The sequence below is a fragment of the Gaeumannomyces tritici genome, assembly GCF_000145635.1.
Source record: "Gaeumannomyces tritici R3-111a-1 unplaced genomic scaffold supercont2.9, whole genome shotgun sequence".
Classification (NCBI taxonomy): Eukaryota; Fungi; Ascomycota; class Sordariomycetes; order Magnaporthales; family Magnaporthaceae; genus Gaeumannomyces; species Gaeumannomyces tritici.
In genome coordinates, this window is record NW_008804553.1 from 380,313 (window position 1) to 406,520 (window position 26,208).

The 26,208-nt window shown below is 58.5% G+C and overlaps 11 protein-coding genes across 11 annotated transcripts in view; 7 read left to right on the forward strand and 4 right to left on the reverse strand.

Annotated features, from left to right (window-relative positions):
- Nucleotides 1–3: 3 nt before the first annotated feature.
- On the reverse strand, nucleotides 4–1,805 carry GGTG_12586 (hypothetical protein; the record flags this gene model as incomplete). The annotated part of the gene is made up of 3 exons (XM_009230487.1): nucleotides 1,183–1,805; nucleotides 159–1,125; nucleotides 4–76 (listed from the first exon to the last, which is right to left on the reverse strand). The coding sequence occupies exons 1-3, from the start codon at nucleotides 1,475–1,477 to the stop codon at nucleotides 4–6; spliced, it is 1,335 nt and encodes a 444-aa protein (XP_009228751.1). The 5' UTR covers nucleotides 1,478–1,805.
- On the forward strand, nucleotides 1,752–2,853 carry GGTG_12587 (hypothetical protein; the record flags this gene model as incomplete). The annotated part of the gene is made up of 3 exons (XM_009230488.1): nucleotides 1,752–1,761; nucleotides 2,106–2,209; nucleotides 2,464–2,853. The coding sequence occupies 3 exons, from the start codon at nucleotides 1,752–1,754 to the stop codon at nucleotides 2,851–2,853; spliced, it is 504 nt and encodes a 167-aa protein (XP_009228752.1).
- A 773-nt stretch (nucleotides 2,854–3,626) lies between these two features.
- On the reverse strand, nucleotides 3,627–5,802 carry GGTG_12588 (hypothetical protein; the record flags this gene model as incomplete). Its single annotated transcript, XM_009230489.1, has 2 exons — nucleotides 3,627–4,342; nucleotides 5,640–5,802. The coding sequence occupies 2 exons, from the start codon at nucleotides 5,800–5,802 to the stop codon at nucleotides 3,627–3,629; spliced, it is 879 nt and encodes a 292-aa protein (XP_009228753.1).
- Nucleotides 5,803–6,674: 872 nt separating this feature from the next.
- Nucleotides 6,675–8,533, forward strand: GGTG_12589 (hypothetical protein). The gene is made up of 2 exons (XM_009230490.1): nucleotides 6,675–7,135; nucleotides 7,207–8,533. The coding sequence occupies exons 1-2, from the start codon at nucleotides 6,868–6,870 to the stop codon at nucleotides 8,355–8,357; spliced, it is 1,419 nt and encodes a 472-aa protein (XP_009228754.1). The 5' UTR covers nucleotides 6,675–6,867; the 3' UTR covers nucleotides 8,358–8,533.
- A 1,076-nt stretch (nucleotides 8,534–9,609) lies between these two features.
- GGTG_12590 (hypothetical protein) lies at nucleotides 9,610–10,245 on the reverse strand (the record flags this gene model as incomplete). The annotated part of the gene is made up of 4 exons (XM_009230491.1): nucleotides 9,610–9,683; nucleotides 9,761–9,881; nucleotides 9,964–10,112; nucleotides 10,224–10,245. The coding sequence occupies 4 exons, from the start codon at nucleotides 10,243–10,245 to the stop codon at nucleotides 9,610–9,612; spliced, it is 366 nt and encodes a 121-aa protein (XP_009228755.1).
- Nucleotides 10,246–12,464: 2,219 nt separating this feature from the next.
- GGTG_12591 (cytochrome P450 3A9) lies at nucleotides 12,465–14,359 on the forward strand (the record flags this gene model as incomplete). The annotated part of the gene is made up of 5 exons (XM_009230492.1): nucleotides 12,465–12,817; nucleotides 12,915–13,124; nucleotides 13,196–13,966; nucleotides 14,039–14,092; nucleotides 14,155–14,359. 5 exons carry the CDS (start codon nucleotides 12,465–12,467, stop codon nucleotides 14,357–14,359), a joined length of 1,593 nt encoding a protein of 530 aa, XP_009228756.1.
- Nucleotides 14,360–15,010: 651 nt separating this feature from the next.
- Nucleotides 15,011–15,498, forward strand: GGTG_12592 (hypothetical protein; the record flags this gene model as incomplete). Its single annotated transcript, XM_009230493.1, has 2 exons — nucleotides 15,011–15,259; nucleotides 15,412–15,498. The coding sequence occupies 2 exons, from the start codon at nucleotides 15,011–15,013 to the stop codon at nucleotides 15,496–15,498; spliced, it is 336 nt and encodes a 111-aa protein (XP_009228757.1).
- A 1,628-nt stretch (nucleotides 15,499–17,126) lies between these two features.
- GGTG_12593 (hypothetical protein) lies at nucleotides 17,127–18,104 on the forward strand (the record flags this gene model as incomplete). The annotated part of the gene is made up of 1 exon (XM_009230494.1): nucleotides 17,127–18,104. One exon carries the CDS (start codon nucleotides 17,127–17,129, stop codon nucleotides 18,102–18,104), a length of 978 nt encoding a protein of 325 aa, XP_009228758.1.
- Nucleotides 18,105–18,581: 477 nt separating this feature from the next.
- Nucleotides 18,582–20,765, reverse strand: GGTG_12594 (centromere/microtubule-binding protein cbf5). Its single transcript, XM_009230495.1, has 4 exons — nucleotides 20,418–20,765; nucleotides 20,155–20,311; nucleotides 19,454–20,085; nucleotides 18,582–19,391 (listed from the first exon to the last, which is right to left on the reverse strand). The coding sequence occupies exons 1-4, from the start codon at nucleotides 20,530–20,532 to the stop codon at nucleotides 18,862–18,864; spliced, it is 1,434 nt and encodes a 477-aa protein (XP_009228759.1). The 5' UTR covers nucleotides 20,533–20,765; the 3' UTR covers nucleotides 18,582–18,861.
- A 219-nt stretch (nucleotides 20,766–20,984) lies between these two features.
- GGTG_12595 (hypothetical protein) lies at nucleotides 20,985–21,269 on the forward strand (the record flags this gene model as incomplete). The annotated part of the gene is made up of 1 exon (XM_009230496.1): nucleotides 20,985–21,269. One exon carries the CDS (start codon nucleotides 20,985–20,987, stop codon nucleotides 21,267–21,269), a length of 285 nt encoding a protein of 94 aa, XP_009228760.1.
- A 2,224-nt stretch (nucleotides 21,270–23,493) lies between these two features.
- The window catches only part of GGTG_12596 (hypothetical protein), a 3,519-nt gene continuing 804 nt past the window's right edge, over nucleotides 23,494–26,208 (forward strand). Inside the window, exons 1-4 of the mRNA XM_009230497.1 lie at nucleotides 23,494–23,928; nucleotides 24,066–24,844; nucleotides 24,917–25,091; nucleotides 25,153–26,191. Coding sequence (XP_009228761.1) covers nucleotides 23,690–23,928; nucleotides 24,066–24,844; nucleotides 24,917–25,091; nucleotides 25,153–26,191 — 2,232 coding nt within the window. The 5' untranslated portion in view covers nucleotides 23,494–23,689. The remainder of the gene's footprint in view (nucleotides 23,929–24,065; nucleotides 24,845–24,916; nucleotides 25,092–25,152; nucleotides 26,192–26,208) is intronic.

The following is a 26,208-nucleotide window of genomic DNA, read 5'->3' on the forward strand; positions in this document are numbered from 1 at the left end:
CGCTCATGGGCGAGCCGCCGGCGGCCACGGGCGGGTGGTCGGCGGGGACGTAGGGGGCGTGGGCGTACGACAGCAGCTGCGTGGCCGAGGTCGGGGTCGCCGCCGACGACGCCGTCATGGGCGAGGCGTGGGCGTTGCGGGGCGGCGTGGGGAGCGACGTCTTGAGCTGGTAGAGGCCGCCGTTGTCGCCGCCGGTCGCGTCGAGCCCGAGCGCGGTAAGCTCCTTCTTGTCGTCGTCGTTGTGGCCGGGGGTGAAGGACCAGTCCTGGCGGCGCGGGGACGACGGCGACCACCCCGCCTGGTGGGACTTCTTGTCCTCGTCCACGGGCGACAGGGACGCCGTCGCCGCGACGGCGTGGCTCGTGCGCCAGAGGTTGGCGGGCGGCGTGGGGGTGACGCTGTCGCGGACGGACACGATGTGCTGCGGCTTCTGCTGCTGCTGCTGCTGGTGCTGGTGGTCCTGCTGCTGGTGCTGGACCTGGGCGGCGGCGAGGTCGTCGTAGCCGTCGCCGCCGGGGCCGGCAAACATCTGGAGCGGGTTGGGATTCCGCGGGGTCGGGCACCAAAAGGAGAGCGAGCTCTGGCGGCGGTGGTCGCCGCCGCCGCTGCGCCTTAAGCCGGCGCGATCTCTGCGGTTCCGGCGCTTGCGAACACACATGTACACGACGGCAGCCACGGCGGCCAGCCCTATGACGCCCGAGATGACGGCGATGACGATGGTGGTGGTCGGGGCGCCCGAGCCCTCGCCATCCTTGTCGCCGGCGCGCGCGTTCAGGATGGTGATGCGGTCGGACGAGAAGATGGAGCCCGAGATGCCGACGGTCTTACCCGGGGCCGGGCGCTGCTGGCACCCGGCCTCGAGGGCGACCAGCCCGTTCCTCACATAGCCCTGCTCCTTGAAGCCGCCGATGCAGGTGAGGCACTTGTCGTAGAACTCGCCCGTCATGGAGCCTCCGTCGGCATTGCAGTATGTGTAGTCGCCCTTGGGATCCGGGCCCGAACTGTCATGTTGGAGGGCGTTTGCGAGGGCTCCGCACGCCCTCGAGGTCTGGCAGGGGTTCGAGCCGATGGCGGTGTTGTTGGGGAAACCAAAGATGCAGTAGTTGAAGTTGTACCGTATGTTGTCTGTCTCTAGATGTTAGTCTTCTTCCAGAATGTAAATCACGGCGAGAGGGAACTTACAAAGGTACCACCCTTGGTCTGACTCGCTCCCCTGAGAGTAGCCGCTCTTTTCCAGGCAAGTGATGCAGGACTTCCACTTCCTGCCTCCCGGGCTCTGATTGTAGTCGGCATCCGCACACGTCATGTCCGACGGGCGCGTGTTGGACGACTTAGGGTCCGACCTGTCAAGAGACGGGCTGTCCATGCAGGACGATGCGCAGGGCGAGTTTGGCGTCACTTGGATAGAAAAGACATCCCGGGGCAGAGCCAGGGTTGCAATGAGTATTGCGAGTCTCGTTTTTGGCTTGGGTGCCATTTTCCCAAGATTGGAAGGGGATTTGTGTGAGGGAGTCGATGCAGAGCCTGGGCCTATCCGGTATGAACGAACGTGTGAAGATAAGAAGCCCCGCTTGCGATGGAAATTATAAAGATGGTCCGAAAGTTCCTGGAAAATACAACTCGGGGAATAGCTTGGAGAGTCGGACGAGCACAGCAGAAAACCAAGGGCGCGAAGATGATGCTCCGGCTGGAGGATTATGATGCGGTTGGTAGATTAGAAGGGTGTAGTAAAAACCAAGCAAGCCAGCAGCATGGAGGAAAGTAAGTAAAATGAACCGGACGGGTGGCGGACACAGGCAGTGCAATAGTTGGGGGTAAGGTGATGACAACAATTGCAAAATGTGGCGAGGGGTCACGGCTGATATGTATCTACGTTCTACTGGCTGTGTATGGCCAGTTTGTTGGATACCAAGGTGCTCAGTCGGGTTCGATAGTCGTGTGCTAGTGGGGAGGGCAGCGCCCAGCCCACAGCGAACAGGGTATATCACATCACTTATACCTCGGTCCTAGCGCCCCGAAAAGGGAAAGCCGCAAGAGTGGTATCGGGGGATCGATATTGGACAGTCGCACGGCATTTTGCTGACAAGACCAGGACAATTTCACAGGGCGGACAGGGGGGCTGGAGAGGGACTGCCCTCGTAGGGGCGGCAAAGATAGGTCGCCGAGGGGAGCAAGGGGAAGAGTGGAGGCACGAGCGGCGGGACGACGGGTGTGCTAGCCAGTCGGGTATTTTTCTCGGGCGCCGTCAACCTGCTTTGGGCAGCAGAGGGTAGGTGTTCGCGTGCGGCGTATGTGACCAGCATGGCGAGCCAGGCACACATTATACGGTGGGCCTGCCAACCCTGTGGTGGGTGTCGTGCTGGGCAGCCAGCATCCCCAGCCAGCCCATTGCATGTAGTGTCCTTGCCGGGGGCATGTTGAAGGTTCAGGCTGTAGACGCAGAGTCCTTGTGACGACGTGCAGGCTGCTGACCACCACTCTGGTTGGACCGCCCGAGAAGAGACAAGTTGGCGGCATTGGCCAATCAGACGCCGTGCGACCATGCAGAGACCCGCCCTGCCATGGCCTCTGCGCGTTCGTGCGAACTGGTATGCGCAACGGAACCCCTCCAAGAGTCCGGATTTAGCACCACAGCGTCGCAGCGCGCCGATCCGGCTGACGTCGAGGCTCCAGAAAGAGCAGCTGGCTATTAACTGCCGTAAAAGATACGTCGACTGTGGGCGTCCATCCAGCTGCCCATGCAGCTGTGTGGCTTTATTGGGTGCAGATTTAGGCTGGCAAGATCCTTCCGAGGCATGGCAGCCCACCGATGGTGGTCTGGACGGTGGCGTGGCCCAGAACAAGGTGGACTAGAAGAAGAAAGGAGGGTGGCCGACTGGACAGACGAAGCAGGGCGCCTAAGAAGCATCATGCGGAAGATGATGCCAGAATATTGCCATGTCGGATAGTGCGCGGGCAAGACAAAGACGTCGAGCACACGGGAGAAGCGTAGATTCCAGCGCTGATTCGCCGCTGGCCAGACCGCTAGAGTGTGGGGGAAATGAAGGCCACGCTGCTTGGCGATTCGGCGTCTTTGTTCTTGGATTGGAGGCGGCTCATCCGGGTGTTTCTGGCAGTGAAAGAGCAGATCTGACAGGGCCAGAAGAAATCAAAGGGTGGGGTGGTCCTAGTGTGTGATTCGCCGCTTGCGGGCGCTTAACTGCAGCAGGTGGGGCCACATTCCCGATCACAAGAGCGTGCCTGGCGCTTTGCTGTTTCTGGCTTAGACTTGGCCCAATCAGCATCTCGGAAATCCCATCAGTGACGGAAATATTTTCTGCAGCTCCAGATGGGGACGTGATGCATTTTCGCTTCGACTTTTGCGCGCGCGCGTTTTCCGATTTCAACTTTGCTGAGCCACGCATGCAACCCCAAAATGCACACACGAGCGCTTCGCTTGCCTCCAACCGTGATCCTGTGACGCCCCGACGCTCTCGCCTGCTTCTGCCAGATCCCCAATGCAACCCTCAAATCCCATTAAACATTTTCTTTTTCTCAACGGATAAACGCCATCGCACCGCAACCCCCAACGTTCCGCCTTGGCAGCAGCGAGAGCCTCCCCGCCCCTCGACGTGCTGCCCGACTGCTCACCCTATAATGACCTCGGTGCCCTTGACGCCGAAGCTGCCGACAAACATGCAGCGCCCCGCTGGGCAGTTGGCGTGGAAGGCCACGACGCCGGCGCCGACGTCGGCCGTGGCGCCGCCGGGCGCCGTGAGGTTGAAGTCGCCCGTCTGCACCAGCGGCGCCGGCGACCGGCCGTACGGCCCCGCCACGGCCCGCGCGACGGCGTAGTTGACGTTGTAGCGCGGCGAGCTGAAGCAGTGGCTGCTGAAGAGCAGCACGTACGAGCCCCCGTCCCGCGTGCGCGCCAGCGCCGGCGCCTCCACCAGCGGGCCGTCGACGTCGGCGCGGTCCAGGATCTGCACCGCCGGACCGGCGGGCGTCACGCCGTCCGCCGCGCAGACCTCCTGCAGCATGATGGGCGTCGGCGCCAGCGGCGCCACCCCGTTGTTGCAGTCGCCGCCGTGCCCGATGCTGTTGCCGTCCACCTTGTACACCACGTAGCGCCGCCCCGTCGCCCCGTCCAGGAACCCGGACGGGTCGATGGCCCCGCCCACTTCCACGTGGCACGCCAGCAGGCTCGCCATCGGCCGGAACGGGCCCCGGATCGACCCTTGGGACGTCGCCGCCCCGATGCAGTGGCGTGCTGGGTCCGCCGCCAGCTCGCCCGAGTAGTACATGACGTAGGACCCGTTACCCAGCACGTGCACGACATTCGTGCCGACGTCATGTTTTTCGCCTAACTTCCGCGGTTATAGCAAGCGCCCCGGTTTTCCGAAGCCGATGCGCTTTACAACCGGCTAGCGGGCGGGAGGCATTATTAATAGTGCAGTTGAGCCCGCAAGGCCTGCCAAAATCGACAACAAGTTGCAAAAGTCCGCCGTTTATATACTTAACAAGGGCCGCGCGCTTGCGCGGAGGGTATGCACTGGCACGTCGCGGGCGGGGCCTTGTCGCCGCCGCCCACGCCAAAATTATGAGTTACTATTTGATGCCATTCCTACCAGGCTACGGGAGCTTACAACTAGGTTCGGAAGCTCGAAGCAGCAGCTTCCGTAACGTTAGGGAGAATCTTGGCGACGAGACGCTGCTTGCTTACACTATTTTCGGACTTGTCGCTGGCTTCGTTGCCTTGTTGGAGTCGGGATCGGACACCTGCTGAAGTCGGGCGGCAAGGGGGGCACTGGGCTAATGGCACAACGGTAAGCACGTGGTATTCCCACCGCCCCTCTGGGCGCCGCCTTATCGCATCATATCGTGCTTTATCGAACGGATTGGCCCATTCCAGAATAATGTCACTCAACCAGCCCGTCAGCATCGCCCTTTACCTCCCTCTTAGTAATGCTGTGGGCTTTTCCCGCCGGTTCGCACGATCTTTCAAGATGCGGGACGAAATTCGCGAGTTCAAAGAAGAGTCGGAAAATCGTTATTCCATCCCCCACTTCCCCTGAAATCCTCGTCCGGCGCCTCCCCTTTTGCATTCCCACGACCACCGATACGTCGCCGTCCTTGTCGAGGGCTTGCAAGTGGGCGTCTGCGAAGTTAAGGGCCAAACGGTACGTAGCAAGGCATAGCGTTTTTATCAGCTGACAACGGTGGAAGTGCCTCCACCGTAAAGGGTGATGGCTTCCGGGGAGGGTAGCTGGCGGCATGGTATCGGAATCATGGAGGCACAAGCCTATCCGAGCCCGCTTCAGACCCCTGTTCGTTCCCCAGCGGCGTTCCTGAGCCTCGCCATGACCAGGGGATGGAGGAGACTCGAGAAAGTTGGTCAAAAGCAACGCCTCAACCCTGGATGGAAGCGTTTTTATGGCAGGCACCGCCTCAGGGTGTGGGCCTGATGGAAGGCCGTCTCGAGACCAAAGCGTCGGTGACCCGGAGGGCACTTTCCGGGGCCTTGACGGCTTCGGGACGAGTACTGGGGACTCTCCGAGGCGAGGAGGTGCTTAACAAAGCCACAGCGGACACGTTGCACCGCCGGGAAGTCCCAGACGCGCCCGGAATGAGCACCAGTTAACACCACCCACTGAAAATACTCCATCGGGCAGCGCGGGTCAGCGAGTTGCCGAGAAAGGCGTCCATCAGGGCCGGCTCGGGCGTGTATGATCGGTTCAGCTTGAAGGGGTGGACTTGGGGGTTGAAGGAATGCATGTGGCAGTTCCACGCCATTGGTGGCAGCTGGAAGGCGGTGACGGTCATGTTTGCGGAGGAGACGCACTTCACTTGAGGGGGCCCGTGTTGACGGCCAAGTCAAGAGAGGCCTCGACTGGAAAGCGTTAAACACACTCAATCCCCTTTAATAGGAAGCACGCTTGGTTCACGGTCTCCATCCAACGGATCTCGCCTCCGCACGCGGCCTTGGGACCAAGATGCAAGTTGGTCAACAAATCTCAGACTCCCCCACACACTCGTCGCCGTGGGGAGGCCCCGGAGAAGGTCCCTATGCGTCGGAGGTCGCCCGAGGTGGGCCATGGTCGGTCACATCCCGACGTCGGCTGTTTCTGCTAGTAACCGCTCTTGCTTCTCTGGATTCCTGCTAGAGCCTTGCTTCCCGCGGGCGCCACAGAGGTTCGGGGTCGGCGCAGGGGGTCACGTGCGCCCGGGACGCAAGTGTCCTCCAGCTTCAGGAACAGTGATTAGATCGTTGGGATCGTTATTATCCTAGATCGCCACAGCAGTATAGGCGATTGGCAGCAGCCCCAAAGCTCTCCAAGTTATCGGCTGTCAGGAGCGAAAACTCTAACTTGAGCTAGCGAGAGCCCCCGCAGGCGCGTCTGCATGACTTTCTAACTCCTGCCCACCGGCCTTGGCCTCTGCCGCATCCACATTCTGCATGCGCTGCGACGCGGTTCTTTCTCGACCAGGCGACTCAGGGCCCGGAGGATCTAGACAGCTCTTCGCCTGCAACGCGACGTCAACCCAGATGCTCGCATTTCGTTTAACAAGCGGGTCTGTGGCTGACAGCGCTGTCGCCCGGGCGCGCGTATACTCGATTCACGGGCAGGCGCCTGTCGCCTGTCCGCGTCTCGGGTTGCGTCCCTGGTCCTAGCATTGGAGAGCAAGAACATCAAGGTTTGCAGGGGCCCCAACCCCGGCATCTCCGCCGCGGAATATCAGTCTGCCCGCCTGTGGGAGGCAGATTGCTGGCAGACACACAGCATCGTCCCCTTTGCCACAGCTTAGCGAGCCCCCAAGACCACAAAAAGTCTGACTCACTACCAATTCACCAAGTCCATAGCCAGCCACCCAAGCTGGCGCCCCGCGATGCCCGTGCAAGCCAAGAAACAAGGAGATGGAGAAAACACAGTGTCGGCGGCAAAGCTCGCCGAGCACCTCCGCTTTGTGCGCCAGCATTCACCCTTCTATGCGTCTAGTTGGAGCGGCGCCGATGTCCCCGAGGAGGTTGAGGCGCCAGACCTGCTCAGTCGCGTCCCACTGGTCGACCACAGCGCGTATTGGAGGGCCAACACATCTCGGGGGAGTCGAGTTCTGACTGGGCCGCATGAGGACGGCATCATCTTCAAAACGGGAGGTAAGTGCCCGTCCTACAGCGCTCACCCCGAGCAGGATGACCACGCAGTGTTTACCAACACGCAAGCGCAGGAACGACGAGCAGCCCCAAGGTCACCTTCTACAGCCATGCCGAGCTGCTAAACGTGTCGTTTCAGTTTGCCGAGTGCCTCGTGCAATGCGGCGTCGTCAGGGGAGACCGCGTGGCCAACCTGTTCTACGCCGGCGACCTTTACGGTAGCTTCCTGCTGCACATTCTCTCCGTCTTCCACATGGGCCAGCTCCCCGGCCTGCAAGGAGCCATTCAGGTGCCCATTGCCGGCCACGTCAGCATCCCGTCCATGGCCGGCTACATGACCGAGCTCGAAACCACTGTGGTCCTGGGGACCGTCACCACCATGTGCAAAATTGCCGAGCACCTAACGGCCACCGACCCAGAGACGGGGGAGCAGACGCACGCTGCAGAGGCGGCCGCTATCGCCAGCAATGTCCGCGTGCTGCTGTTCGCGGGAGAGCCTCTCTTCGACGACCAAGTCGCCGTGCTGCGCAAGGCCTTTCCCCGTGCCGAGGTCCGGTCCATTGTCTATGGCTCCATGGAATGTGGCGCCATCGGACTGCCTCCCGCGGGCCTGCCGGGCTCCAACTCTCTCTCGTCTTCCGAAAAGATGGACCCGCGTCTACACGTGGCAAACAGAAAATACAACGTCATCCTTGAGATCATGACCGAGGACGGCCGCGTGACGACGACGCCAGGCGAGGTGGGCAGCCTGGTGGTGACGAACCTCAACCGCCGCCTCATGCCCGTCGTGCGCTACCCGTCGGGCGACCTGGGGTGCTGGGTCGATTTTGAGTCTGGCCTGTTCCGGCTGCTGGGCCGGGACAGGCTGGCCCTCCGCATCGGGCCCGTCTCGCTCGACTTCTTGCACCTGCGCCAGATTGTCACCTCTGCCCTCGGCCCCGACAGGGCCATCGCTGGCCTGCAGGCCAGGGTGTCGAGAGTGGACTCCAAGGACCTGCTGACGGTCCTTGTGGCATACAGGCCAGCCACCGCCGCAGAGGAGGTTGGCTTGAGAAACGTGGTTGCTGCCGCACTCGATGAGGCGCGGCCCATGTTCCAGGGCCACGTCCGAGACGGGCTGATCAGCCCCCTGCACGTCGAGTTCGTCAGCACCGACGCGCTGGCGGTGAGCGAGAGGACGGGCAAGGTAGTCGACGTCCTAGACACAAGACCCACGGCGGTCTAACAGGGTTGGAGGCTCACGCCAGGTCATGCCTATCTAGGTATGTGGATGTGGAGACACGAATGTCGGGGATTGGAATGATAGAGTTAGTTAGGAATTTGCCAGGTGCATGTGAAAAAAAGCTAGTCTGTCTGCCAGTGCATCCATCGTTGAAATATCGAGCACCAACTGGAATTTATGGATCCCTGTTCTCAGTCTTTACGCGTAATCGCTTTCGGGCAGCCATGGGCTTCTCCACAAGCGTCCAATCTTTGAGAAACGTCACCTTGGAGGTTCCGAATGTGTGACTGACAGGTCCACGGTGAGCTTTGGGTCGATTGGCCGTCACAGCGCCGACTCGATGGCTGGAAGAAGGCATATATTTGATGCGGCCCCGAGGACATGAGAGGCTTCGGGTCACGGCCAAGCCATCTTCAATCCAGGTAAACGTGCCAACGACTGGCAGGGTGCCCTTGACAGTCCACTGGCGCCTCGGCTGGCCGGCAGCCCAGCAGCATTACCAGTTAGTCCACAGCATCTGCTTGTGGTCGACAAGGCTGCGCCGAGGCACCGCATGACGGCCGGTCTAAGGGTGTCAGCCCGGAACGGCGAGGAGAATGACGTCAAAAGTAGCAAGTCGAGCCGGTTATGTTAGATTAAGGCTTCTTCCGGCTTGGCAGCCCCCGATTCGTTAGCGGATGCTGGTGTAAGTTAAAGCTGCAGGTTGGGAAGCGAGGGCTCGAGCTTTGCGACACTCCTTAGGCTGCCTGTCTTGCAGGTGCGCTTGTTATGCGTTTGTCTCGGCCGGGTTTAATCGATTGGACGCTTGGTTGGGTTGCATTTGGGGGATTAAAAAACTTGTTTGGGAAACTAACAGCCGCGAGCCGCGAACCAGGGGCCGATATTTCCATTGCCTTTGCAGTAGCACCGTGGATCTTTGGGTTGTGTATTTTGGATGGTTGGGGAACGCTGTTCGGGCTATATCGAAAGTTAAAAAGCTTGTCTGGGTAAAATGACAGAGGTTTCCAAGAAAATTCGAGAGGAGAGGGAATCGAACAGGAGAACGAGTCGAGCGATAGAAAAGCGCGCTGGTTCCTGCAAACTCTAATGTATTGTTGCTCTCCCATCTGACTAGCCAGGCTCTCCCAGTCTGCCATCTAGGTCTACGGAGTCTAAAGGAACGATTGGGGACATAGAGAGGTGTTATAATCAAAAGCCAAATGTCGAGGGATGGCTGCTAGTCAGCGCCTCACGTGACGACGCGCCAGAAACGTGATCACACGGTGCTAGGAGGAAAGCTATAAATGGCCACCTGTGTTTGCGAGTCCTGCAGCTTCAGCGACTGTGAAGCTGCATGGTGAGTCTGCGCCTCTTAGTTGCTGGCCTACTTCATAGCGCCAGGGACCTTGGGGTCCCGCACGACGTACTTGCACGTCGTGAAGGTGTCCTAAAGGGTCGTGACAAAGTTGCGGTTGTCGCAGTGGTAAAGGTCGCCCAAGACGGCTTGATGGCCTCGGTCGCGTCCTCGGCGTAGTAGAAGGGGATGCGCTTAGCGGGATCGTTAGCAGTTAATATGGGCCAGGTGGTCGTTGGAAGCTCGGCAAACTTACGGGAACAGGTGGTGGGCAACGTGGGTGCCGATAATGCCACGGAAAATGTAGCGGTCGATAAAGCCGAAATCACGGTCGATGGTAGCGACGGCACCCTTAACAAAGGTCCAGCTGTCGGCCTCGTAATAGTGCACGTCGTGGTGCGTATAGTAAAGGTACGTAATAGCGACTGTATTTTAGCAACGCCGGGGACAAGTTAGCAGGACGATCCAGGAGCGATTATGCGAGTGGCAGCTAAGCCGCACGGCACGCTGGGGAAGGAAACGGGACGGGAACGCACTCAGCCCGTTATAAACCCACATATAAGGCACAACGTAAAGCACATTAACTAACACAGGACGCGGGCGCTGGCTGGCTCAGCGCCGGTTGCCCGCTGCCGCTACTATACTGTGCTTTTTTGCAACGGCCTGGCCGCTAAGTTGCTCCAATTGCAACGCATATAGCTAGCATTCGATTGCTAGCCCGGGGCCCCCTTAGAAAACGCCAAAGGGCCGTCCCGGCCGCAGGCAATGCACGGGCGCTACCACAAGCCGTTTTCTTGCCTCGGCCCGAGGTGGAGCCTTTGTGGGAAATCCAGGGTCCTCCGAACTTTAACGTTACCCCAGCCCAACCAACGCCCCCCTTTTGATGTTCCATTTTGCTTTGCTCCATTTTGTATAGCTTTGCTCCATTTTGTATAGCTTGGCCCTTATGCAAGGGTGCTCGGCCTACAGCCCACTGCCTGCCGCCGTCCACCGAGGAGCCCGCCACGAAGTGCTGGATACGACGACCGGCAGGCATCCCATAGCTCCTGCTCCGATAAGTGAAGGGCAAGTGCCTGCCGGTGTGTTTGAAGTGGGTTTAGCCGCATCCGGAGCTCCTAGTGGTCCGCTCGCACCCCACTCTGCATGTGCTACCTGACGTCGTAGCAAGGGCCGAGTCATTACGAACTGAATCACGTAACTTACCATCTAAAAGAAAGGGTAAAAACTCACCCAGCAACAGGGGGGTTAAAACTGGAAATCACAGGGGTGGCGAAAAGGGGATCACGTGCTGGCATAAAGTTACTGCCATTGTTGAAGTTGGTAAAAAAAGGAGAGAAATCGAAAAAAGCTTTTAGAGGACGAAAAATTCTCGAAGTCTTGTAACATCCCCACAAGTCACCAAAACCCCTGCGATCCCCAGTTTCAAACCCCCTGTTGCCCCCTTGTTACTGGGTGGGTTTTTATCCTTTGTTTCCCTCGCAGATGGTACGGTCGCCGCCTTGAAGGCTAACTTGTCGAGACACAGGCCCGCAGCGGACGCAAGCTAACACAAGCTCAGGTTAGGGCGACGCCCAGCGTTCACACACTACCGCACACCTGCCTGGCCCGGGTTAAGCTTAAGCTCTTACCCGGATGAACGTCATGTGGGCTTCACGTAAAGTTTGTTCCGGCAGTGCCCGTTCTGCCCCAGACGTTGCTGCTCGCACGACATTTCCTGCAGAATTCTCTTTTGCCGCGCCGACTGCGCCGGGATCCCCGCCGCCTGCCTGGCTGAGTTATCAGTTGCCAAAGCCGCTTGAAAAGCGGAGTCGCGGCCTCCGTGCTAGGTTTAGTGTTTAGGCGCCAGCTCGGCTCGGCTACACCGGCCAGTGACGCTGGTCCCGATTCCTCCCATAACGCTCCGGCAGGCGCGCATTACTTCAAACGGATGTATAACGTTGCAGTCGCTAGTCGTCGCCACGCCCTCGGTACCCTGTCTGGAAGCACATCTCGAGCGAGTAAAACACAAAGCACTTGGGTCCACACGGCCGCGAGAAGGTTTTGTTAAAACGACAGGCTGTTCACAGCATATCAACAGCCAATAGCAGTAAATTTTTAACATCGTTACACAAGACGCCAGCTGTGTTCGCCCGCATCGCAATCGTGAACTTCCTGCTGTGATTGGTGTGCGACGTAGCAACGGCAACGGCAACATGCCAGCGGGATGTCGTTGTCGGTTGGCTTGGCCTGCCCCGTCGATGCTAAGTCATTTCCTTATGTGATTGGGTCACCAGGCCCCGCCGCAGGCATAGAGCCTAGTCAGATACGCGTGTCCCTATTGTGTGTCGTCAAAGACATGCCAAACTTTATTTTATGAGCCCTGTCTGCCCGGCAAGTCGCCCGGCACAAACAGTCGTTTGCCCCTAAGCCTCGTCTTCACTGGGGCAAGGAACGTTGTCCTCCTCTTGGGTAAAGATGCAGTTGTGAGCATTGCTGATTTGCACGCGGTTGCGGTTTTCTATAAGTAATCATCAGCCCGCCGCCTTTTGCACCTCATAGCATCTCTGTTGTCACACTTCATCGTTTTGAATAAACAGTCCGAACCATTAAACAAGAGCTTTTCCTGGCACGGCAGCCTGTTTCTTTTGGTATCCTTTGGCCACTACTACCACCTTGTCTTTCGCCTAGACTTTGATACGTTTTCGCGCACTTCAAGCCCTGCTGTTCTGCCACTGCAGCAAAAGCCGGCGCGGCCTATTTTACATCCACCACTGCCCTCGTCCCAAGGCCTGCCCAAGATGGCGTTTGTGGTTCACGTCGCCATCGGCCTGATTTTCCTTACGCTGGTCTGCATTCAGATCTACCAGCTTTCCAAGGCCCTCATGTCACCGCTGAAACGAGTTCCAGGCCCTTGGTATGCACCCTTCACCATCTTGCATCTTTGCTACGGCTTCTCCACTGGCGAGATTTGGAAGGCCGTGGAGAAGGCTCATGCCAAGTACGGACCTATCGTCCGCCTGGGGCCGAGGCAAATCTGGATTGCAGACAAGGACGCGCTCAAGGATATACTCTTGCGCATCGACCTGCCAAAGGTGGCCATGTACTCGGAAATTTCCAGAGACAAGCACAGCCCCGGGCTCTTTGGAGAGATGTAAGCGCTTCTTGTCCCTTGCCCATTACTTCTCGATGAAACCTGGTTTTGTTCCCAGTCTTGTCTTGCGACTAACCTGTCACGCTTTCACCAACAGCCGCCCAGAGCCTCATCGTCGCCTCAAGAGGTTCCTGTCACCCGCATTCACGGTTCATTACATCGACAACCTTGAGCTGTACTTCCAGAAGACGGTCCGCGACCTGCTCAACAAGTACGATGACCGTATTCGGATTGATCCTCTGGCTGCTCAGGTAAACGGCATCGAGGTAGACCTGATGGATGACCTCCACAATGTTGCCTTGGACATGTAGGTCTTAGTTCAATACCCCCTCTTCTGTTACGTGCTTTGAGAATCTCGACCTGGCTAACCAGCTGCAGCATGGGAGAATGCTCGTTTGGAAAGGGCTTTGGCCAGACGAACCCCGACTCCATAGAGGTTGAGCAGGGCGTGGACGAGCGAGTGTGGAAGTCCATTCCGAGGTCCATTTTCGACGGCCTCAGCAAGCGCTACCAGACAGTCTACATCAAGAAATTTCTGCGCGCGATCGGCCTCGACGTCAACTTTGACTGGCCCGCCGAGATGATTACAGCCATTGACGCCGTCGTTCAGCGCCGCCGCCGGTCCGAGAAGGGCGACGGCCGCCCCGACCTGCTGCAGCACCTTATAGATGAGGGCAAGAAGCCGGACAGTGGCAAGGCGATGAACACGCGCGATATCGTCGACCAAATGGCCGAGATCCTGCTGGCCGGCTCCGAGACGACGTCAGGCACTATCGCCTGCCTGTTCCTCGAGCTCGCCCGCAACCCGGACGTGCGGGCCAAGTTGCTGGCGTCGCTGGCGCCCAAGGGCATCCACGACGAGATCGTGGCCAGCAAGCTTATCCGCGAGGGTGCCGCCGGTAGCGAGTACGAGTACCTCGAGGCCTGCATCAAGGAAAACCTGCGGCTGCACCCCATCGCCTCCGAGATGGGCCGCCGCACCGGCAGCCAGTGGGTTACCCTCATGGGTTACCACCTGCCGCCGCACACCGTTATCTCGGCCTCTTACCGCGACCTGCACCGCAACGCCAAGTACTGGCCCGAGCCCATGCGCTTCTGGCCTGAGCGCTGGTTGCCCGAGGAGAAGCGCTGCGGCGCCCCGGCTCCTGAGTAAGTAGAGCCGTTGCCTCTGGCAGGACGTGTCGGTTGAGAAGCCAGGCTTGCTGACAGATGAACTTTTAGCATGAACGCCTACTACCCCTTCTCCGCGGGCAAACACTCTTGCATTGGAATTAAGTAAGTTTCTGAATAGCCCTAACGGCTTTGTGCAGGAATACTGACGATTTGCCGAATTGTAGCTTTGCCTGGGCCGAGATGCGCATGGTTGCCGCCAACATTTTCTCCCGGTTCGATATCAACGAGGTCCAAGGCCAGGAAATTGATTTCCGCCAGTACATTACGATGCAGTTCCATACTGGCCATTGGCGCGTTGTCCTTAAGCCTCGCAAAACCTCGGATGTCCCAGAGACTACGGAAGCGAAGCCGTCGTTGTTGGACTCCTAAATGGGTTTCTGTCACAAAGAGGACAGTGTACACTGTGGAGAGGAGGTCTCAGGCATAGATATCAGATATCAGCTACCTGAGGCATCGGAAGAGCGGTCCCTCTGGCTGGGAGCGCATGACGCTTCCAGGCATCAGGAGGGAAGCTTAGTAAGCAAGGAGGACAGGGGAGTCACGTGTATATAAAGGGCAGAGACCCCTACGGGGCCCTGCACTTCAGATCCTTTCCTCCTTAGAGCAAATCAACCGGAATAGCCCTACACTGTGCCTATCCCTTCTGCCTGCAACAGTTTCTCAGTCGCAAGTGCCTCGCCGGGCGTGGGAGTAATGCGGCCCCGCGCACTTTGAAAACTGCGGCCATCCTTGATAAAAGGTGTGGAAGGTTTAAAAGGTTTAGAGCTGTTTCTTGTATGGTTTTGGTCCTATTTGCCCGTAGCCCCTGGAATCCTCTTCCGGCAAGATATTTATATAAACCAAATAGACAATACCAAGAAACAAATGCTGTTCGAGTCGTTCTGTCCCCATCTCCAGTTTACCTCCCGCGCGAGCCCAACTTTAGTTTTGGTCCGGCTCCACCGATTACTTCGACCGGATAACAGGGCCGCCCCTTTTTGGAGCTTGCTGCTTAGGTTAGCTAGTCCGTCGACGCCAAACATGGTCCAAGGACTGGCACACCCGAATTCGGCCCAACTGGTGCAGCTTATGCCCGGCTGGGCCTTGGCACTCGAGAGATTCTTATTAACACTAGCGCCAAAGTCGGAGGGTTTGGTAAGCGTACCCGGAATATCGAGCCCAAAGCCGTTCAAGTTAACGAGGTCCCAAACCATCTTAAAGGATAGGAGTCGTAACGCACGAGTTTCGGGCAGTGGGTTCGCGGGAGGAGCTATAGCCGTTGTGCCGCTAGTAAGCACCAAGCGATTGTAGCAAGGATGGTGGAAACCTGCATTGCAGCGGTTAGCGATATGCAAACCAATGGACTACGATGGGGGGGGGATTTTTTGCGATGCACGTGCGGCTTTAAAGTAACTCCAGCTCGCACCAGCTCGGAATTTCAGGGGCGCAAACCAATACCGGTGGCGTTGAAAGGCCAAAAGCGGCATTACGCTCACTTTAAAGCTGCTGCTATTGCGCATTACAATTAACGAAGCAAAATAATTAGTTACGGCTTTGTTTAAACCTGGCATAACTGGAACATGGTGCGTATCGCTAACTTTATGTGTGAGGTGGGTCCCAGGCACGTGAGTGCACGGCCCACCCCGATGGATAAACCTGGACCGCCTACGGGTATTCTGCACCAGCCGTAGCCAGAACAAGACATGCCACTTTCCCAATGCGGTATCGCCAAGCGTGATACCTCACACACTTTAACAATTTTGTAATAAGTTAAACCATTAGTTAGTGCTTGGCAAGTGCCGAAGTAGTGTTATTTTACGAAATAAGGAAAAAGGAAAAAAAATTCGGTTTTGTCCTTGGGAAATTCGGGGTAGTTCTTATTATACATAAGTCCTAACCCAAGGGTACCCTTTAAATTACGTAATTCGTACCCAGTGTTGCGGTACGCGTCGGGACACTTAGGGAAAAACCTAAAGTCACATTCTTAACGCGTTAACGCCACGCTTACAAAACCACAACGGAGCGCTAAGGTGTAACGGGGACGCCTTGGTAAGGGATCCCGGGGCTTGATATACTGTGGTGCCAGAGGGTTCAATCACGAAGTGATTGAACTGTTGGATCTTTTGGGTCTATGTAGTGGAGCGGTACTCTGGCACGCCCCCCTTACATAAGGGCGCTTTGTCCAAATAGCTTCCTCCTCGTGCAACGACAAAGCCTTTTCCGTAACGTTCCAGGTGTGCGCCGTGGCACTTAGTATGGATTTATAATATAGCTTTTTTTGCCCCGTCCCCCCCCCCCCCCCCCCTGGTAAAACGGGTTGTAATAGCTTTATTTTTTTCGTATTTATTGTATCCTTTTTTAAGCTGTAAACGCTGCGCATTTTGTCCAAAACCTTGTTATAGAGTTTAAGTTAGTTAAGGGCCGAACTAGTACTTAGGTGGGTAACCACTGGGGAATCCTCGGTGTTGTATATTTTTTTATGTATATTTCCGGTCGTACTCCCAGAAAACCGGCCTGCCCGAAAACGACAAAGCCGCCTGGGACCAGTTCAAAAAATTGCTTGAACGTTTGGTTCTTGGGGACATTTATCTGCCTTTATCCTCCGAGCTCAAAGGAGGGCGCTGCCGAGCCTCGCTTTGGGACACACCCGCTTGTAAATGACCATACTGGCGGGCAATCCATGGTCTTTGTCCATTGGGGCAGAACGAGAACTGGCCCCCGCCGAATCCGGCCGGAGTTGCCGATCTCTTTGTCGACGCATCGCCCGGGCGAACCATCCGCCGAATCACGGTTTGATAGATCTCGACCTTTTCCGGGTGCCAAGTGTGTCCATGGCCGCATGTTCCAGATCGCCATCACAACGCAGCGAGACATGGGCGTCATTGAAGACTTCCGAGATGTATATAAACGGCCTTTGAAGTTAACCCGACGGGTTCCCGAAATCTTGCTCACCACCGCAGCTCTCCTGGAACTTCACTGTTTATAGACATCTCCGCAAGCTCGGTCAAGTCGCTTCGGCCTCGAGTAATCAGAGCACGACGCGATATTCTCGGCTCTCAGAGACTGCGCTGCATAGCCCCCCTTGTCACTTCTCCTCTACGGCTCACCACCGTCTTTTGGCACCTACTCACCCTCGTCCCACCCACGTCGAGACAACATGTGGACCAAGCTCGCACTCCGCGCGGCCCTAGCCGTCCTCACCATCGCCCCGTCCGCCCCGGCCCAGCAGGCCCAGGCCGGCACCGGGCCCCTGCAGCTGCAGGTTGCCGCGGCGGGCGGCAAGTCCCCCTGGGAGGGCACACTGTCGCCCGGCACCGCGGCGCCCGGCGGCGGCGGCGGCGGCTGGAAGTACGTCGGCTGTACGGCCGAGCTCTCATCGGGCCGCGCGCTGTCGGGCTCGACCATCAACCCGCAGAACATGACCATCGAGCTGTGCATGGACTACTGCACCGAGCGCAACTTCCCCTACGCCGGGCTGGAGTACTCGCAGGAGTGCTACTGCGGCCTCAAGCCGCACAAGGACTCGACCCCGACCCCCAACGCCGAGTGCTCGTCCCCCTGCAAGGGCAACGCCAAGCAGCTCTGCGGCCGCGGCGGGCGCCTCAGCCTGTTCGAGAACACGGCCTACGTGGCCGCGTCCAACGCGCAGCGCCTCGGCGCCTGGTCCTACGTGTCGTGCTACATGGAGCCGCAAAGGGGCCGCGCCCTGCCGGACCGCCTCCGCAGCGCCGCAAACATGACGGTCGAGGCCTGCCACGACTACTGCGACTCCGAGGGCATGCCCTTTGCGGGGCTCGAGAACGGCCGCGAGTGCCGGTGCGGCCGCGCACTGCGCCAGGGGCTCGAGGACGCGTCCGACCCCATGTGCGCCATGCAGTGCGACATGACGTGCCTCGGCAACGACAAGCAGTTCTGCGGCGGCTCAAAGACCATCAACGTCTGGCACAAGGACGCCGCCGCCGCCGCCGCCACCACCAGGAGGGACGTCCAGCGCCGCGAGGAGATGCTCCGCGAGCACAAGCGCGAGGCGGCCCATAACCACGGCGGCGGCGGCGGCCTTGGCGCGCGGTTTGTCAGGGCACGCCGCGCCGCTGTCGATGCCCCCGGTGCTGCCGCGGCTGCCGGGGTTATCTGATGCTCCCCCACAGGAGGGTAGGTAACCACGGGCCACACATCAATCCACGGCATTTCACTGTCACGCTCGGTTTCCTTGTACTGGTTTTCTTTGTTTTGTGCCCTATTTCCTGTGTCTACCGCTCTGGATTCTACGCGAAAATGACCAAAAAGAGCCCATGAGGAGTTGATAGAAAGGATGTGTCTGCACTTTGAGATATCTCTTTCTGTCTACTACCTACGAGATGAGAAAACTTTGGTGTTGCTAGTGTTAAGGGATAACAGCTTGTTTTCATGATACATATTATCGATGTTGCATCTATCACACCTGGTGTCAGGTACTCCCTGAGGCAGATAGATCCTTTTTTTCCTTGTTCAACACATAGACAATACGAGGACCGTACAACAATCACCATATCCATCTAACCAGGTCACGCCTACCTAGGTAGCCAACATGTGGTACAACACACACGTGGTCGCCAAATGAGCCGGATATCAAGATGGAAATATTGTATTTCATAAAACACAAGCAACTATCCCAACGCCGGTATGACTCCTGCCGAAACAAGTACCATTTTTGGAGAAATTTGCAGTAGACAAGTGTGGAGCGCCGCCTGGAAATTATGCCCTTCTGAACATGACCATCCATCTTCGACAAATGCTTCGCAGGCATATATGCGCCAAAAGGAGATATGGAGACAAGAGAGCAAGATATACAACCGAAAGTCGGCAAAGCCATAGGAACAAGAACTAAATGAAAAGAGGGCTGAGAGAACCATTTAGTCGCTCTCTTCGGCTTCGGCAGCTGCCTTGGATGCCCTCTTCTCCTTCTTCTCCTTCTTCCTGCGCTTGCGCTCGGCCTTCTCTTCGGCGGTCTCGCCCTCATGCTTCGATTTTCGCTTCTTGCCATCCTCAGCATCGGCATCGGCCTCCTTGGATTCCTCTGCCTCGGCGGCGGCAGGCTCGATGGCCTTGACGGGGTTTTCCGTGGCCGCGGCAGCGGCATCGGGAGCGGAGGCTGAGTAGTCTGTGTATTTGGAGGTCCACTTGGCCGGGGTCTCGGCATTGGGGCGGCCGTACTTGTCCAGCTTGCCGTCGGCCTTGAGCTTCTTCTTCTCGCCGGCCACGGGGCCGAGACCCCAGCGCCTCGGGTACAGATCCCGCTCCATAATACAACGCTTTACCTTGGCAACAACGCCGTGATCGCACGACGAGATCTCGACCGTAGACATCTGGGCGATACCAATAGCGATGGCCTCGCCCTTGGTGGTCATCAAAACAACCTCCTCATGGAGCTCGATATCAGTCTCTGTGGGCGGCGTCAGCAACATGATCTTGTGGCAGAAATTCCAAGTGCTCTGGTGGACTTACCATAACGGAGAAGACCCGGCAACATCAGCTTGGCGCCGTAGCAAACGGCGTTGACGGCACTGTCCTTGACGACCAGGCGCTTGTAGGTAGTGAGCAGCGTCTCAAGAGGCTGGATAACCCTCCTCAGGTACGACTCGTCGCGGGCGTTGTCCATCAGCCACTGGGCATCGAGGACGTCGTGCAGGGTGACAAGGTCCTTGGTCTCGTCCATGGCACCACTCCTGACACGACGCAGCTCCTGCATGTGAGCGCCAACACCAAGCAAGAGACCAAGGTGGACGCAGAGGGTACGGATGTAGGTTCCAGCCTCGCAGCTAACCCAGAAGACGCCAAGATGGCGGTCGTTGTCGAACTCGATGAGCTTGCTCTCGTGAACGGTTCGGATACGCAGCTGGCGCTTGACGGCCGAGATCAGGGGCGGGCGCTGGAACAGGGCACCGGTGAGGTGCTCGAGGGCTCGTGCGAACTCGGGCTGGCCGCCGGGAACCTTGTCGTGCATGCGGATAACGCACACATACTCCTTTCCGGCGCCCTGCTGCGACTTGACCAGCCTCGTGGCGCGGTCCACGCATACGATCAGACAGCCCGTGACCTTGGGGTCGAGGGTGCCACTGTGGCCAGTCTTTTCACACCTGTTGCGAAATGAGTGTCAGCAAAAAACCACGTCTCTCGACACCGACATGGCGGGTTGGTGGCAGTACCTCAAAATACGCTTGATCCATGCGACGACTTCGTGACTGGATGGGTTGGAGGGCTTGTCCAGGTTGATGACACCGGAGCTGATGTACGACTTGATGTCGCGGCGCAGCGGCGTGCTGCCGCTGGGGATCGGGGTGAAGTGGCCGGTGCGGACGTGGACTGTTGTAGGACGCGGAGGCGCGGTTAGCGATGTTGGCTACAAACGGGCCGATGCGCCGACACAACAGGGTGCGGCAGGCGAGGGGTTCGAGGGCTCATTCCGTACGCTTGTCATAGTTCTTGAGCAGCAGCGGCCAGTTGCTGGTGTCGAGCGAGGGCGTCACCTGCTCGGGCTTGATGCTGTACTCTTCGTCCACGTCGTCCTGCCTGACGAGAGCCATTTTGCCGGACTTTCAGTTTGCCTATAGCGAGCGGCCTTGGTAGTTCTTTGTTGCAGCTGCGGCCACGGTCTGCGAGGGACAATTGAAGGAAGACGTGATTCCTGTCCAGAGACTCAATTGCACCCCAGTTGTTGAAGGGCGCAGTGGCTTTGCTGTTCGTTTCTGCGGTTCGACCGTTTGTCGCGAAATTTCACGTCAAAAGACGAAGCTCTAAATTTTTTTCTTTCTCTTTGGTCCGCCGCTGAAAAGTGGTGGAGCTGAAGCAAAGCGGTGTCGTTTTGCCCCACTTCGCGCGGAGCTGTGTGCTTCAGCCACAGGTACCCCCGAAAACCTTTCGCCCCTGTGGCGGCGCATTCGCCCTCGGCTGGGTGACCCTTCTGCCTTGGATATGCTTTACATCACGGGACCGCGCACATGACTGCCTCACTTGCTCCACAAGCTTCCAAGCCCACATGGCAGCCCACACCATCAAAAGCCACCCCGTCATCGCTCCCAGGATCCCTGTTCTTGGCATTTTTGCTTCTTCTTCGATAGAGGTCAGCAGCTCGCGCGTCCGGACATTGATCCGGAGATTACGATATGCGCGTCGTCGAGGGCTGCCAATGAAGAGCACGGCTGGCGACCCGGCGGGCAACCCTACAACCGTGGATACCATCGGCCGCTGCCCATCGCAGCGCAGCGTCATCTATTTGTCTTGGTCCTTTTTTCGAGTCTACCGTGTACGCGTCTTCAGCTAAGGCCTACCTTCCCGTAGTCCTACATGGGCCAACTATGGCCGGCTTGGAATGCTTTCGGCTTTTTGTTCTGACTTCTTTGGTGCATGTATAGGCGGTAGGATCGACAGACAGCAACTGAACTGGCAAAATGCACCCTGGTTTATCGCAAACCGCTCGGCTCTAGTGCCGAACGCCTCTGGCCTGATATTCGTGACGACATGCGACCAAAACCCGAGTCCAAAGACGCACACGCACATTAGTCCAAATGTCAAAAAGCGGGATGGACGTGTGAACCAGCCGGACAAGACAAAGGCCCTTGCGCACAAGCCGAATATGGCAGGTGGAGATACCAGGCATGAAAGGGGAAGGATTCCCATTCGCCTCTAGGACTCGCACTATTACCGCTAGGTCGGATCCAGCATGTGTCTGGCCTCAGTCTTATCACCAACAGCCTTGATCCTCTGAGGCTGTCGACGATCCGCGAACGGTTCGGGGCTAGCAGGTTTGTTAGCGCCCCCCCTAGACCTGGTCCACAAGCTGAAGACATGCGACGATGCCACGCTAACAGCAATATTACTTTTGTCAGAGCACTTTTTGCTTTTTTGTTGAGTCCCCTTTCGTGATCTCGTTTATACTCTTGCCTTACTCGGAATTATGTGCTGAAATATTGACAGGGATATGATAGACTTCCTCTCCATTCAAACCACCTGCAAAGACGGCAGAGCCCCGGGCCCCAAAAACCTGCGGGAGACAAGAAATAGACGACTAGGAGCAATTTAAATCCCGATTTGCTCGGGAATCCATGATTCGAGTTTCCTATACGAGGCGGCATTGATCCGCCGCGCATAATACGACGATTGACGAGCTGTAGGTCTCCATCGGCCACCGGCCTCTACACTTGCTGGGTCCAGGGCTGGGGCGGGACATGGAGGGTCGGACAAAGGCCTTGTGGCTCCATCAAACAGACATGTCTTAAAAAGACCCGAGTCCCCCAAGAGAGAGGCTTAAGCGTTCGATCACCAAGTCCCCCACAGGGTGCTTGCGATCGGTATCGAAGCACAACGATCGCCCTGGCCCCACGACTCCGCACTTGTCGAGTCGAGAAGTTGAGTCCACTTTCGGGGCAGGTTGCCGTCGGGCGAGCGTGTCTAGTTCCTAGCGTGGCCGCTTGCGGGCACGGCTCTGTCATCCGAATACCACGCCTCGCTAGCGGCCCTACCATATCTAGCAAGCCACGGAGACCTGGTCTGGTCTAAACAAGCCGGCATCAACGCCATCTGACGACATCCGAGGCGCCAGCCCCATCTGGGATGGAAGTGTGACGGCTAGGGTCCCCGACACGCTCAGCACGAAGGACACAATCACCAACCTCCGAAAAAAATCCGCACACGTAAGTAAAAGGGGCACACTTTGAAGCCAATTTACTCACAACAAATAATAGCCAGCGCCTATTTTTATATACTATCTAATGGGCAGTCATTTTCCCTACGCCCTCTATAATTTTTGAGAGGATCTGAGGCGCGTGTTGCGGTGACGAGCCATTGCAATCAATTGATTTGATTTTGTTTTGTGCGGTTTTTTGCTGGAGGCTGGCGACAATGTCTTCGGCCGAGCGTGTCCCCGCCTTCTTCCAACTTCCTCTGCGTGCTCACCGCGCACATTGCCATGTGAGGATCGGCGGTTACGCAGACAGTCCTGTCCTCTGGTCTGGATTAAGGCTCAAATGGTCGATACAGTACCACGGTTCCTCAACGCACCACCGCAAGGCAACAATACACGAGATTTACCGTCCAGAAACTTGCCATGCACCGCATCACCAGCCACCCGCCAGCCCGGCTGGGGGCTCTCCAGGGAACATGGGGGTCTGGATGATGAACAGGTGGACTCGGGGGTGGGGAGGGGTGTAGGGGTGGGCTGGCCGTTGTACCATGTCTCATGAACTACCCGTCAAAGTCGCCTAGGCAATCTTCGCCGAGGCAATCTTCGCCCGTGTACAAGGCCGATGTTTCGCGCCAACGAGCCGGCCGGCCACAGAAACCACTGGCGAGCCACATCTGCCCATGGCTGACCTTTCCGGGTCTCGGCTGCCCCTGTCCCTGACATGGTCACACCCGGGGCAGCAGTAGCCTCCACATAGGTCTAGGCGAGGTGGTCACCCGGTGCCTGGATTCGGGTTCGACATATATATCCGTGGTGCCCTTACTTTTCCCTCCGGCGCCCAGGTCTTGGCCACACGCTATTCTCAAGATTTGGCACTGGAAGGTTGGCAGCAGTGGCTTAACGCCTCGTTCCGATCCAGTCACTGCAGCATACCTAAATTCCTTTACCCATAACACACGCGCATACTGCTATACGCCGCTGCCGCCATCCGATCAAGGTCGAAGGCTCGAGCCTTGGGACGGGAAACGGCCGAGGGGTATAAGGATCGACGAAAGCGAAAAATGGTGTGCCTGGGAGGGGGCGCAGAAATGAGCTCGATATCTCTCCCCAGATCCATGAGTGATCTTGGCGGCGATGATGCCGCAGACATTCCCGACATCCCAATGCACAGAGGGCAGAGGAACGGCGCAACCGTGTTCCCAGACACGGTCTCGACGTTGACCTCGGTTCTTCCGGGGATAAGGAGCTCCAAGCCTGGAGGCGGGCCAATTAGCCCCAAAGGGATTGCATACATGCAAAGGTTGGTGTCTAGGATCTGCGCCTAGTGGACCGCCACGCAGCCTCGGATGCAAGGGGACCTTGTACCCGGCTTCGAGGCGCCGAGTAGAAGGGGATAGGCAGGGGCTGACCAAGAAAAAACAATGTCAACCTTTATAGATCAACGACCCCAGGGCCGGCCCCAGGACCGCTTGGTAGAATGGTGTCGCCAGAACCCTACGACGATTCAATCATGGACACCGGAACGCCCTACGCCTCGACATACCAACGCAGCCTGCTGTCTGCCCGGTCAAAGGGCGTGTCCATTGCCTCAACCTACCTAACCAGCGCCACCTCGCTCGCGGCGCTGCAGACCAAGGCGGCCGACGACGACGAAGCGCTCGAGCCGCTGGCCGAGGAGGAGATCGAGCCGGGCAGCTTCGACCTCGTGGCGCCGGCGCTGGGCGAGGCGGGCTTATACTCGCTCGAGCGCCGGTCCGAGCTGCTCTTCTCCAAGGAGCACCTGCGCAAGATCTTTGACGACTCGATCCTGCTGCAGCGCTTCACCACTTTCCTGGCGGCCGCGCGCCCGGCGTCGCTGCCGCTGCTCATCTACTACCTCGACGCGCTCAAGGCGATGCGCGCGCTGGCCTACGCAAACGCCGTCGTCGAGGCCCTCGGGCCGCTCGACGGGCACGACTTCTCAAAGGAGCAGGTCGCCGCCACGGCTAACCAGTCGCTGGCGACGCGCGCCGAGGCCGCCTTCGAGGCGCTGGCGAGGGACGACATGCCCGCTTACATCACGCACGTGTGGATCCAGACCGTCAGCGTGTCCATCAAGAAGCGCATCACCGGCACGCTGCCGCCGCACCTGCGCGAGATGTCCGAGGGCCTGGCCGAGGTGTTCTGCCTGACGGACCCATCCAGGCACGACAACCCCATCGTGTTTGCGTCCGAGGGTAAGAGATGCTGCCCACCGATCAGGGAAGGTCTTTGGAAGAATGAGGACGGCGGACTAACATGCATTCCAGAATTTCACCGCACAACACAGTACGGTATGAGCTACGTGCTTGGTAGGAACTGTAGGTTTCTTCAAGGGCCAAAGACGAACCCTAACTCAGTCAAGCGGCTGGCCGAGAAGATACATGCCGGAAAAGAGTGCTTCGAGACGTTTTTGAACTACAGGAGAGACGGTTCACCGTTCATGTAAGTGTCATGTTGTCGTTTGTCAGCGGCAAGGATGACGACGTCCTAACACACTGAGCAGGAACCTTCTCATGGTGGCTCCCTTGTACGATAGCCGAGGCGCCGTGCGATACTTCATCGGCGCGCAGGTCGACGTGTCGGGCCTCGCCAAGGACTGCGTTGGTCTCGAGTCGCTCCGGCGGCTCGTCGACGAGGACGAGGGCCTGGCCATGCCCAACGAGGAGCGCAACGCATCCGCAGCAGCAGTGGTCGCCGCGGCGGTTGCGAACGGCAACAACACCAACGGCGAGGCCACCGATGGCCAGACGGAGCGCACGGGGTCGCAGGGCTCCGGCGGGTCCGACAGGAAGACGGAGATCCGCGAGCTGTGCGAGATGTTCAACCTCCAGGAGGTCGAGACGGTGCGACGGCACGGCGGCAGCATGCACCGGCTGCAGGCCGAGGAGCTGGTGCAGGCGCCCGAGGACCTGCCGCCGCAGCAGAATTGGGGCAAGCAGCGCGTGCTGATCCAAGACGAGGCCTCGTCCGTCGGCAGCGCCGAGCGCGACGACGAGCCCCTCTCTCCCACCGGCGCCGGTGGCGGGCACGAGCACGTCGCCTCTGCCGCCTCGGCTATCCCGCACGCGGCGGGCGGCGATGGCGACGACAGCAGCGGCTCGGGCTGCGCGCCGCACCTCAGCGGGCGGCTGACGGGCGTGTACGAGCACTACCTCCTGGTGCGGCCGGCGCCGTCGCTCAAGATCCTCTTCGCCTCCCCTTCGCTGCGCGTCCCCGGGATCCTGCAGTCGCACTTCATGTCCAAGATCGGCGGCTCCGCCCGCGTGCGCGACGAGCTGACGGCCGCGCTGTCCGACGGCCACGGCGTCACGGCAAAGGTTCGCTGGGTGTCTTCGGTCCGCAACCCGGGCCCCGGCGACGGCCGCCACCGCTGGATCCACTGCACGCCGCTGCTGGGCGGCAACGGCGCCATCGGCGTGTGGATGGTCGTCATCACCGACGACGACGGCGACGGCGTCGGGGGTGGCGGTGGCGGTCCGCCCAGGAGGCTGGCGCGCGACGCCCCGCCCGTCGACCCGGCGCTGGGCAGCCGCGCCGCGCAGGTCGCGAGCCGCCAGTC